We start from the raw sequence: 13,580 nt of genomic DNA on the forward strand, positions 1-13,580 counted from the left end.
TTCCTCCTCCATCCATCCAGCCTTTTGCGTGAACATGTACAAACACTCCTTTAAGCAGTTTTAAGGATGAACATGAACTCTATGTAACTGGAATGCTCTCACACACCGCAAGGAAGCAAGAAAGAAATCGCATCACTCGGAACAGAGAAAATTTCCAGAAATGAAAGCAATAAAAAACAAAGTATCAGTGTATAAGACGCACCCTGTTTTTCAGACCTATTTTCAAAGAAAAAAAGTGTATCTTATACGCCGACAAATGCGGTAATTTCAAGCAGCGTCCAGTAAGCAGAATGGTGGTCTCACACCAAACAACAAGACATATTTATCACTTTACTCAAAATTACACAAAACCATTAATTTTTTTGTATGTGCTTCATGATATATTTTTAAAAATATGTGACCACACACACACACTGATGTATATTAAAAGGGTTATATACAACATTAGCATAAGTGATCATTACTGCATGTCTAAATGATTTACTTTCTGACATCAAAAAAATGGAAAGGTCAAGGAGGCTTCACAACAAGAGGGATTTAACAAATCAACAGGAAAAATAGTAAATAGTTCAATGGCCAAAGAATAACAATTGCTGTTGCTTCTCATTAAATAGTTCATTTTAATTTCCAATTAGTACATGTAATCTTAACTTTCTAAGATCTCTAGCAAAATCAAAATATGTAATTAAGTTAGTGTATAAAAACAAATGCATGATGTTTAAATAATACCTTTATTTTTCCTTATAGCATTTATATATAGGAAATTTTTCATGTAGTACTATCATATCCTGTACACCACTTAAGGGTACGTGGGAATTTGATGATGATGATGATATACAGCATCACTTAAACATGATCAAATCTAGGTTGTATTTATATGAAGAAATGCTTAAAAACAGATCATCCACAAAAGTAAAAATGTACTGTTTCAACTCTAAAATTATTATTATCATTATTACGTGACACCTCCAGTGAGTCCAAAGACAAATCAAGGGAGGGCACCTACTCTACAACTCTCTGTCTCCACCCACACCATCTATCACCCACCACCACTAGTATTTTCACAGACAATCACAAACATCCATGCCAATGGCAGGAATTGAACCTGCAGCCTTTTGGCAGGAGAGTGGAATGTAAATATAAGGTGATTATTCCCAAATATGATAGTCTTAGTGTGGAATCTGTTGATTTAAAAAATAAAAAATAAATAAATAATAATAAATAAAATAAAATAAAAATTGCAACACATACAAGAAAAGAAATTGCTGGGATACTGTTTATAGCAGATATTGTAAATAGTGACCATTCCTCATCTGATTAAATAATAAGTATAGTACACCCACAGTTTGTAGATCTCTGCTTGGCAATTTGCCAAGAATAGTCGAATCATGCTGAAGGGGAGAAAGAAATGAAGGACGTACGAATTGGTCACCAACATGCAAAATCACATGCTTTATAGGTAAAATTTTCCAACTGTTATACAAGCAACATAGTTAACTACAATGATCATAAAAGAGAAGTTAATTTTCCGACGTTAATAATAAACAACTCATCCCACAATACGGACTGATTATCCTATTATCGGAATGGATTCTCCTCATGTTGACATGCGCAGAAGTGTCAAAGGGTCTCAAATCTGTGGGCGTACTATAATTTGTTATACAAGTAAATGGGTATTTAGGTTTAGGTGCTGGAACTTGCTTTATTTGCCAAACCTTCTTCTCTGATGGTTACATCATCAAAAAGATCTACAAATTATCTGTCCCTTCCACTTCGTCACATCCCTCTCAACATAAACACTACAGTAATACCATTACTATTCTCTGTATCTAAGGCACTTCAGAAAAAATAGTCTGATTGCTGCACTGCTTTCAGACCTCATTGGAAGCTAGCTTCTCTTCTCCATTCTCCTAAGGATCCACTTCATCCCCTCTCTATTCCAGGTGTTAACAAAGTTTTTGTTTTTGCAACTTATATTATGGTAAAACTGGGAGATCTGCATCTACCTAGCACACAAAAAATGCATCTGTTGCCACAACTATGGTCAGTCAGGTCTTGCAGACCATGCCTTCAACACCTTGCACAGAATCATATGGAAGAAAACTATCATGCTCCATTACAATAAATACAAACTTGAAAGACTCTTTTTGGAATCAGTGGCTGATTTAAAGAACCAGCCTAATCTTAGATTAGATTGTAATAAACTTCCCAAGATTTGGGAAACTAATTCTTAGGCCTCCCACCAGCATCTAAGGCTAGCCAACAGCACCCATAGATGATGCCTCTCATAGGACTTGAGTCTTCATTTAGTCCAATCTCATTTCTTCCACTTATTATTGTGTGTTTTCGTGTTTGTTATTACAATTTTAACATTATATTCTTGAAGATGTCTCTGTGACAGGGATGAAATATTGAAATGATTAAATCTGCTGTTCAGTTATTTCCTTTGTGCTGTAATTATTCCATTAGACTGTATCATGAGTAATCTTACGTGCACTTACTCATGAGTAAGTGCACCAAGCATACACTGAGCATACCATCATTACAATTCACAAAAAATCACGTCCTTTCCCTTATTCAAGCAACTCATAAGCAAATTGGTCTGCCTGAATGAATCCAAATTTGTATGTGAAATAATATCCTAATGATTTCCATGCTAAGAACAATAAATGATTTCACTATGAATAATTTTAAGCATCTACTATATGAACTCAACAGAGAGCACATGCTATTCTGCATTAATATAATTAATTTGTATAATTATTATAATCAGTTGTACGTTTTTTTCAAGAGGAGACCGGACAATTTCCTTATTTCCTTGAAACAAATGTTCACTAATACTGAAAAGGACTAACAACTAAAAAAAAAAAGTTTCACTTTATAAACTATAGAATGAAATTAAACTGAGTTCAGAAGCTTATATAAATTCATTATCAGAAACTTGGACAGTCATTTAATATTATTTTATTTGAATAATTTCATAAAGCTTCTTCCTTGGAAATAAACTACTTACATTAAGCAGGTAGAGGACAAAACTTGCCAAATGCAAAAATGCAAATAGTGAAATAGGAAGTAACACTACTATATCTACTGTAAAGGAAAAATAAAGATCTTAAATTTCTATGTATTTCTATGTATTTTAAAATATAGTAGTTACAATTAAGTGATGTAAAAAATTCAAAAACACTGCAGCATTTTTACACCTGCAGTCTGCAAAACATTAGTTTGTCACACCTAGCATGCATAATATTACAATACTAATGAATACCTTTTGTACATCTCTTGTTCTACCATTAGACTTATTCCAAAAATAGACAAGAATATATCCTTGTGAGATCTGACCTCTAAATGAGTGAACAATTTAACCATCCTACCAGTTATGCAATACTGCATTTAATACTTACGTTAATATTGCATGCAAAACATGAAAGCAAAGTGTATCAAACTGAAATATTTATCATGAGATAACACTGAAATAATATAATTAGGAAGATCAAGACAGTTAATATATTTCAAACTTCTGCAATTGGTTGGTGATTAAATGTAGTAATGTAGATCACAGAAATCAATTCACTGGGTAAACCACAAGCAGGATTAGAATTATATCACTATTTCTGCAGCATTTTATCCCACTGGCAGAAGGGACTCTGATCCCTTTCCAATACCAGTAGGACATAACTTATTTGTTGTGTATATAATTTTGGTGAATCTTAAGCAATTATCCCCACCCACAACATGTAATCGTATGTTAGTTAAATTTCCTAACAGAATCAGAAAAAGCTTCTACTGATGAATTATGCTCGTGTCCTCTCGCTTAAAGCTTTATATATACAGGGTGGTTCAAAATTCCATGTACAAACTTTGAGGGGAGGTAGAGAACATCAAAATCAACCATATTCACATAGCAAAGCATGACCAGAAATGCCACCTGAAAGTGCTAGGTGGCGTTGTTCGCCAGTGCTCCAGATGAGCAATTGGGGCTTCCTCATTCCAGCTTTCGACGTCGTATGAAGAACATGATTCGTTTTATGAATGCTGAGATGGCAGACATGCACATCGTTTACCATATTATGTTCATGTTCGCCAGCACTCCAGGTGAGCAATTGGGGCTTCCTCATTCAAGCTTTTGACATCGTACGAAGAACATGATTCATTTTACAAATGCTGAGATGGCAGACATGCACACTGTTTACCATATTATATATCCAACTACTATTGAACTGTTCAGTTATGCCTAATTGTGTCTTTTTCAAAGATGTGTTTTGCATTATAGGAGATACTGAGATAGGAGTGTTGGTAGCTTGCTCCACCTTTGCAACGAATTGTCCTAGTGTTGCACCACCTTACCCCAGTCCTCAAGATACTTTCAGGCGCAAGCTTTGTTTGCTCACACTTGGATAAAGGATTAAACTAAATTTATTATACTCTAACCAAGTGAAAAATAAATTTTCAACATCTTTCTCTAAATCCAGAGTAATTTATTAAAAAAGGGTGGCACAAAATTTGGCAACTCCTATAGGTAGAGATGACCTGCTAATGCTTCTCCTGGTATCTCCACTTGGGCCTGGCTCCCACTGAAGAGACCTCAATAAAGTCGAAACTAGTCTGGGTTGTGGCCCATCCCTTAATGCATAACATTAGACATATCTGCAAGGAGATGTGTTTTGCATTATGGGAGATACTGAGATAGGATTGTTGGTAGCTTGCTCCACCTTTGCAAGGAGTGACCTGGTGTTGTACCACCTTACCCCAGTCCCAAAGATACTTTCAGGCGCAAACTTTGTTTGCTCACACTTGGATAAAGGATTAAACTAAATTTATTATACTCTAACCAAGTGAAAAATAAACTTTCAACATTTGTCTTCTTTGGCGCTGAACAACTGGCTTCTGTCCACTGTTTTGACTGCTGTTTGGATTATGGTGTGTAATGGTGAATCCAAGTCTCATCCATAGTAATAAATTGATGCCCAAAATCAGTTTTATTCTTGTTAAAATGCTCCAAGGACTGTTCAGAGATTTTCATGTGAGTGCGTTTTTGATCTGCTGTGAGCAAGTACAGCATCTATCTTGCACAAAGCTTTTTCCTTTGCAATTCTTCATGCAAAATATATCTACACGTTCTTTTGAAATGCCTATAGTCTCAGCAATTAATTGCACTCTGACTTGCCTGTCATCCAATACCATATCGAGCACTTGATCAATGATTTCTGGTGTTGTTACACTTTTCTGGATGTCCTTCACGTAGATCATCTTCAAGGCCGGTATAGTTTATACTCGTTTAGTATTGGTATAGTATATACATATATACTCGGAGGAAAACGAAGGAGAATCGTGCCCATAAACGTTTATGAACTTCGAATGAATTTCTTTTGGCGTTAAACCTTCTTTTACAAAGAATTTCATAACTGCATGATACTCAATTTTATCCATTTCAAGGAATACAGACAACGCTTTTGCTTCAGACAGATGTATGAAACAAACTACTTGATAGAATGACTTGCAATTTCACATGGATGTTTATGACAGATGTACCAACTTAGAAAAATAAAATCTTGCTGATATTGTTGCCATTTATGTTCAAGGCCGAGAACTTTTCAAACCACCCTCGTATATAATGTAGCCCAAGTCCAAGAAAAATCCTGAGGCGCTCATTTGTTATAACAAGTAAAAGGAGACTGTAGAAGAATGATCTTGCTGAATGCAGGTAGCTATACTGAACAGAAGATAGCCTAGTAGACACAGAGAGAGAGAGAGAGAGAGAGATCTAATAATCACTTCTTCCCTCAATGTCATGAGAGGTTTAGATGTTGGCTGCTATAAGTGCTTCACAAGAATTCCAAGAACAAAGGAAATAGTTTGTTTTTTAAGTTACTGATATTTTGCTCGACTTCAAACCAGAATCAGAGGTCAAATTACAATTGTGGCAAGACACACATTACTCAAAGATTGTAGATTGTTACAGAAACAATCAACAATCTGTTTGAATAATGTGTGTTATTTTTCTTTTTTGGTTACAATATGAAAAGAACTAATGTTTTTCTGGTAGACAGAGTTATATGTTGGTTACTCATAACGATTATTTTTCAGGAAATAACAACATATAGATATAATATTTAAGTGAAGAAAGTATGAAAGGATCTCTTATTTTGTCCTGGCATTAAAAACTATAATTATACAATAAAAGAAGTAGAAAAAATAATAATAAACAAGTCTTCCATTCCAGGACATTCTGACTACACACCAGCTTAATGGATCCCTGGCATTCTCAGTTTACAAAAAACCTACACGTCCAGATACACTCATCAGCCGTCACCCCCACCACCACCCACACACAAGAATATGGGATTATAAAAACCCTATATAACAGGGCAAAATTAATCAGTACTGATAACAGTGCTCTAACTACTGAACTTGACCATATCCTCAACAGTTTCTTAGCCAATGGATACAACCCCCCCAAAAAATATTAAAACCCTGTAACTGAAACCCTCCTCCCCTCCCCACTTCAGAGCAAAGAGTACTGAAGATCTATCACCATTTCATATATCCAAAACAGATCTGAAAAACTGAAACACAACCACTTACAAACTACATAAGAAACTGGCATCTCTTATCCGCTCCACCAAAGACCAGCCACATTCCCAAGACCAACCAGGTGTCTACTAGATTCCTTGCAGTTGCAAACTGTTCTACTATGGCCAAACAGGCAGGATAGCTAACTGCCTGTTCTGACTTGCCTTACAAATGAACATGTAGTTCTGATGTTCTTCTTAAAGGCAGATGTTAACAGATTACCAGTCTGCACAAAGTTGGGTTGCAGGCATAAAGAACCTTATACACTGCAGGATGTGGAAGAGAATAAGGATGATCCTTCATAAAATAGATGAAGGCTGCCAACTGAATGTGCAATTAAAGTGGCATGAAGCACATTAGCTATCTTTTCAGATGTATTTCCCCCACCCCTCAGATACAGGAGACAATTTTGTTGTGATATCAAGTGTCAGGTGTGAGATGGATGAAGGAATGTGCTCTGTTTTATAGGAGTTGTAGCCATTGACCAAAAAGTAATAATAATAAGTTAATACCTGTTTATTTCCCTATAGGGAGTAGGTGAGGCCTTTCAAACCCTATCTAGCTTTTGGAAACTGAGTCGGCACTGGTAGCCAATCAGAGATAGCTAGCCATGACTATCACTAATTATAGGCAGCCACAGATGAACAGACCAGCAAACAAGTGTGGTACTGCCATCTCTTGGTACCTAACCCTACTAGGATATGTTACTGTCTGAAATAATGTGGGTTCTACAGTCGATTTTCTTGAGTTTCCGGGATGAAAAATTCGAGTTTTAAGGAGAAAAAACCTGCTTGCCTGTGCCGGAGATCGACTAAATTGGCAACTGGCTGAAGAAAGGCTTAGAAAAAGTTCCTCCAGTCGGCAACTAGACTCAAACTCTAAGTTTATCTTTGTGCAGCCTAGCGTAGAGGATGCAAGTGCCACTTCCATTGAGCTACACAGCATCACTAAAAAAAAATAATACTAATGAAAACATAAAAAAAAGATAACTGCAATGTGCCACAAGACAATGTCATTAGAATAATAGCCCTGGTTATGTGTATAAGTGTTTTGAGAAACACCAAAACCTAGAGATAGATGGTTGTGTCACTGCTTATGTAAGTGCCTTCCAGTGTGTGTGTGGGAAAAGAAAAGGATAATGAGCCATCAAGGAATCAAGCAAATAATGTGTCTCAGAGGCAAAGACAGTTTTTTTATTTCGCTTTCTCTATAGTAAAAAGGTATTTTTGGATGCTGTCTGTTTAAATGTACTAAAACTACAATTACGTGAAAAACCAAATAGCAAACACATAATCTAAATAGCACAGCCAGACTTAGTTTGAGGGTAGCAGTATTAATTGCTTAGTTTTCTAGAAATTCGAGACATTACTGGGGTAAGGGAGGCATCCACTGAAGCCCCATCTTGCTGTCTGTATATTTTTTCTTTTCAAGAAAAATAACCTGAATGTATAGTGAATTCCAGTAATTCAACTTTGTTACAGGAGAATCTGGGCTGGAAGAATCCCCAGACACAGAGCTACATGCCACCGGATGGGTCCCAAGGTTGAGAATGGGGTACAGGGTACTGTACAAGGGGTACAGTCTTCAAATATGAAGACTAGCTATCAATGTAATCCCAGACAAACAGCATCAATACTAGCAGAGCGCAGACGTGCACCACTGGTAAGGGCACTCCTTTAAATACTGCAAGGCTCCATGACTGTATTAGAACAAGTCAGTGCCGCCATTCCAAAAAAAGGCACTTATCCTGGCAGCCGTAATCAGGACTGTCAGTACATCTTGGAGGTGAAGATCCAGAAGACTGACATGGCTCCAACATGATGACCATGGGCAATGATGAACTGTTCATCTCTGTAGCCATGACACTGTGGTTAAGGATATAACCAAAAAATTCAAACCAAAACTTAATATAATTGCAGAAGAAAATGGCAAAATCTTAAATGACATAGCCAAAAGATGGAAAGAGTATTGCGGCGAGCTTTGCAAGGACCCAGCTATTCAACAAGAAGATAAAGGAGCCGTAGAAAACATGGAAATGGAACCAGAGATCCTCAAAAGGGAAATAGAACAAGTAATCAAAAAATTAAGGAATAACAAAGCTCCAGATCCTGATGCAATATTGGCTGAAATGCTAAAAAACCTGGGAGAGAATGCAGTCAACTGGATATATGACTTATGCAACAAAATCTGGAAAATGGCCAAATGTTTGGACTAGTTCCACCATTATCATAATCTACAAAAAATGCTATTACAACAAATGTGAAAACTACTGCACCATTGCCCTTATCTCACATACCAGCAAGAATTTACTATACATTATCAAGGAAAGATTACAAAGTTTCATCGACCATCAAATCTCAGAAGAACAAGCAGAATTCAGAAAAGGTTGAGGAACTGGAGATCATTATTATTATTATTATTATGTGACACCTCCAGGGAGTTCAAGGACTCATCAAGGGAGAGTACCTACACTGCGACTGTCTACACCACTCACAATCCACCAACTGCAACTACACCATCTACCACCCACCGCCAATAGTATTTCCACAGACAATCACAAACATCCATGCCCACAGCAGGATTCAAACCCGCAACCTTTTTTGGCTGGAGAGCAGATACACTAACCACTCGGCCAACCAGGCTAGCAACATATATCTAACATCAGACAAATAATAATAATAAAAAAAAAAAATAGAATTCAACTTAAGCCTTTATCTATGGTTTATAAATTACTCCAAGGCCTCTGACTGTATGAGATGGGATATTTTATGGGATATCATGCAAGAATCGGGAATAACAAACCATCTAGTAATCCTCATAAAAAACTTATATCAAGGAAATCAAGCAATAGTAAGAATTGAAAACTCAATGTCCCCTGCCTTCCAATTTGAAAAAGGATCAAGACAAGGATGCATGCTTTCACCATTACTATTCAACCTTTACAGCGAGACTATAATGAAAAGATCTCTAGAGAAGTGGAATAGGGGCATTAAAATAGGCGGCCAAACAATCACTAACCTACGAACTAACAATCACTAATAGACAAACGAACAGGAATTATAATCCATCCTAAATCAATTAGAATGGGAAAGCTTAAGCCATGGTCTACAAATAAATAAAGATAAAATCAAAATAATGATTTTAAACAATGCAGAAGAGATAGACATAGAAGAAAGAATTGACACTGTCGACAATTTCAACTACACTGGAGCAATAATAATAATAAAAAAAAAAAGATTGTGTAAAAAAGAGATAAGAAGAATAGCACTAGCTAAGAAAGCACTGACTGATTTAACTAAGCTATGGAAAGAAAGGCACCTCTCCAAAATGACCAAAATTAAGCTTGTAGATAAACCTTAGTCTTTTTGATCTTTCTCTATGCTTCTAAGTCTTGGACAATGACAAAAGACAACGGAAAAAGAATTGACGGCATTTTGAGCTCTGATGCTGGAGAAGATTGTTAAGAGTGTCTTGGACAGAAAAACGAACAAATAAAAGTAACCTAGAAGAAATGAATATCCACACAAGACTGACAAACATAATTGACAATTGTGCAATATTTTGGACACAAATGCAGAAGGGAAGGCAAATGCCTGGAAAAAATAATCATCCAAGGTAAACCATGTGGGAAAACAAAAAAAGAGGGAAATCTCCCAACAGATGGACTGACCCAATATCAAGAATCAATGGACTTAAACTAGAACAAGCGATAAGAGAAGCACAGGGGAGAAAGAAATGGCGAAGCATCATCAGGAAGGTCATGAATCCTCAGGCATGAGGAGATCAAAGAGAGAGAGAGAGAGAGGAGAAATTCAAATTCACCATACACTCAGATCATATTTCATGGAAAGGAAAACTATAGAAACAGTCAAAATAGGATTACAATGGGTCTCCCCTTTCTGCTCCCTCAGCAAATTTTTATATAGAATTTCAAGAAAACTTACAAGCACTCAATACTGATACAAAAATCTTCTACACAGAAAAGCCAACAGTCTGGCTATGCTATGTAGATGATGTGTTTGCTATTTAGTCTCATGGACTAAACACATTAGAAGCATTTTAGTGAAATATTAGTAACCTAATAAATTATTATTATGATTATGATTCAGGCCTCCATGGAGTCAAAAGAACTCATCGTGGAAGTTCCTTCCTAGAAAACACAAAGTCTATCATACCACTCATAAAGAATTTTTTTTTTAATCATGTTGTTTATGCCATAAAAGCATTATTATGAAATTTTGTTGTGTTTTAAGGGAATGTGCTAAGGAAATGGCAATGCTATTGATTTGGTTATTCAGTGAAAGTCTGCAAATGGAACTGGAAATTCTTTAAGTGGAAGTAGGGATAGAGTAAAATGAAGACAACAAACTACAGACCAGTTTGTTTTAAATCTGTAATTGTCAAGATTTTAGAAAAATCAGAACTCATTATACAGAATTAGGAAGCTGAGGACAATATTATTTATATGTCAGCATGAACTTGTTCATAAATGTTTGTTTCAGCACTGCAGTCACATTTTATAATGAAGTTGATTATAATAACTATAATCAATTAGGTGAAGAGATATGTAAAAATATATCTGTATATAAAAGATACAGATTCTGATAATGAAATTTACTGACAGGTGACATAGACAGTGCTTATGTGGTTGTAATAACATTCATGAGTAAGAAAGACACTCCAGCTAGCACAGCAGTTACATCTTTTGTGTAGAAATTTCTTCCACACAAGACACAAATGTGAATGGCTAATTTGCTTCAGTAAAAAATCCATTATAATGGTTCTTCACTCCCTAGATGAGAATCCAGGCATTTAAAAACCAAAAGTCACGCTGACATTCCTTCTGACTGCATTACAATTAGAATAAGTGCAATAGCTGGAAGTCACCCTGAAGATCACAAAAATAAAGTTTTTTTTTCTTTTTTCTGTACTTTAAGATAGTTATGTTTAGTCATTTATACATAAGTAAGATCTGGTCATATCAAAGATCATTAAGATGTATAATAATCATATTTCTTATTTGTCAGTGTGCTTCTTAACATCAAAATGATCCTTTGAGCTATTCTGCAAACTTCTATGAAATTCAACTCCCTATCCATTATTATTCCCAATTCCTTAGTATCATCAAGTTCCTACAGTGTATTCTCATCAGTGTAATACATACAACTCACAATACAGCTTAACCTTATACTGATAGTATCAAAATAGCAACCACTTTGTAAACCTATAGTACATTAATGCTGTGGATGGGCTAAAGATTTTTTTTAAATTTATTTTTTACATAATAGATTTGAGTAGTAGATTTTTACTACATGCAATATTGAATATATACAAAGATAATGAAATAAAAATAAAAATAAATGAAAAATGTCTGAAAATCAATCTATAAACCAAGGAGTAAGACAGGGATGCCCTCTGTCTCCAACACTTTTCAACCTTTATATTAATGAAATATTAATACAGTGGAACACCTTAAACAATCCAGGTATAGAAATTTCCCAGAATAACAAAATAAATACACTATTATTTGCAGATGATCAGGTAATAATATCAGATAAGGAAGACAATTTACAAAGAGCAATATATAATTTAAATGTTATAGTAGAACAGTTTGGAATGAAAATTTTCATAGCTAAAACTAAAACAATGGCATTTTGTAGACAAACTCCAGTTAGAAGTAAAACAGTTATTAATAATAAAATAATAGAACAGATAAATACTTTCAGTTATCTTGGATATGAAATGTCATATCATCATCATCATCATCAAATTCCTGCCATGTACCCACAAGGGGTGTACAGAATATGATAGTACCACATGAAAAAATTATATCATTACTAACTTCCTATCTACAATTTTCCTCCAAATCAGTCTGTTACTTGTCAAGACTCCAACATTATCAGATCTTATATTTCTATCGTCTAAGGCACTTTGTACCGTATCAATCCATCTATATCTTGGTCTTCCCCTCTGGGTCGTTTTGCTGCCAACCTGGCAGAGAACATTTGTTTTGCTAATCTTTCCTCGCCCATTCTGTTTAGGTGACCATACCACCTGAGATTAGCTCTGCTAACGCATTCCTAAATGCTGACTATGTCAAGTTTTTTCCTAATATCATCGTTTTTCATAGTGCAATCGATGCCATCTGTTCACGCCTATAATCTTTCTCAGGACTCTCATATCTGCGGTCTCTAGTCTTTGGCCAAGTGTTCTACTTCTGACCCAGCTCTCAGATCCATAAGTTAAAACTGGTTTGAACACTGTCTTGTATACAGCTAATTTAGTGTTCCAACCAATTTCTCCCTTATTCCATATGAATTTATTCAATTGACTTCCCACCATACCAGCTTTGCTGATTCTGTAGTCTATTTCTATATTTAATTTACCATCTTCAGTAAAAATCGTGCCTAAGTAGCTGAAATGTTTTACTTGTTCCACAGGTTCTCCGTTCACAATGCAGTTGACATTTTCAATGATTCTGCCTATTTTCATTGTCTTTGTCTTTTTATTGCTGACCTTCATACCATATCTATTACAACAGCTATTCACTTTAGTCAGAGAATCTTGCAGACTCGTAGCAGATTTATTTAGAAGTATAACATCATCCGCATAAAGCAAAGAGCTGACATTAACATCTTCAATTCTGATATCATGTTTAATACCACTTTCCTTCATAATGTGATCCATATAGATAATGAATAACAGAGGGGATAATGTACATCCCTGTCTCACACCAGATTTAACATTGAACCATCTTCCTGTACTTCCTTCAATTCTAACAGCTGACTTACAACTCAAATAAAGACTGAGTATTGCTTGATATAATGCCCCATTGACACCATATAACTGCAGCGTATTGAATAGCTTCTCTCTTGGCACCTTATCATATGCCTTTTCCAAATCGACAAACCTTAAATACAGATCTTTGTTATATTCCCATGCTTTCTCGACTATTTGTCGTAAAGTGAAGATCTGATCCTGACAACCTCTGTTTGGCCTGAATCCAG

At 35.5% G+C, this 13,580-nt stretch overlaps 1 protein-coding gene across 5 annotated transcripts in view; it reads right to left on the bottom strand.

Annotated features, from left to right (window-relative positions):
• LOC150097972 (transmembrane protein 33-like) overlaps window positions 1-13,580 on the bottom strand; it is a 229,437-nt gene that overhangs the window by 89,862 nt on the left and 125,995 nt on the right. For 4 of the 5 annotated variants that reach the window (XM_090406441.1, XM_090406444.1, XM_090406443.1 and 1 more), the window contains one exon: window positions 3,014-3,081. In XM_090406441.1, coding sequence (XP_090262567.1) covers window positions 3,014-3,081 — 68 coding nt within the window. The remainder of the gene's footprint in view (window positions 1-3,013; window positions 3,082-13,580) is intronic. The other variant, XM_090406442.1, reaches the window with a different exon arrangement.

Source organism: Typopeltis vanoorti, chromosome 16, assembly GCF_054136105.1.
Source record: "Typopeltis vanoorti isolate ZY-2024b chromosome 16, IOZ_Tvanoo_1.0, whole genome shotgun sequence".
Taxonomy (NCBI): Eukaryota; Metazoa; Arthropoda; class Arachnida; order Uropygi; family Thelyphonidae; genus Typopeltis; species Typopeltis vanoorti.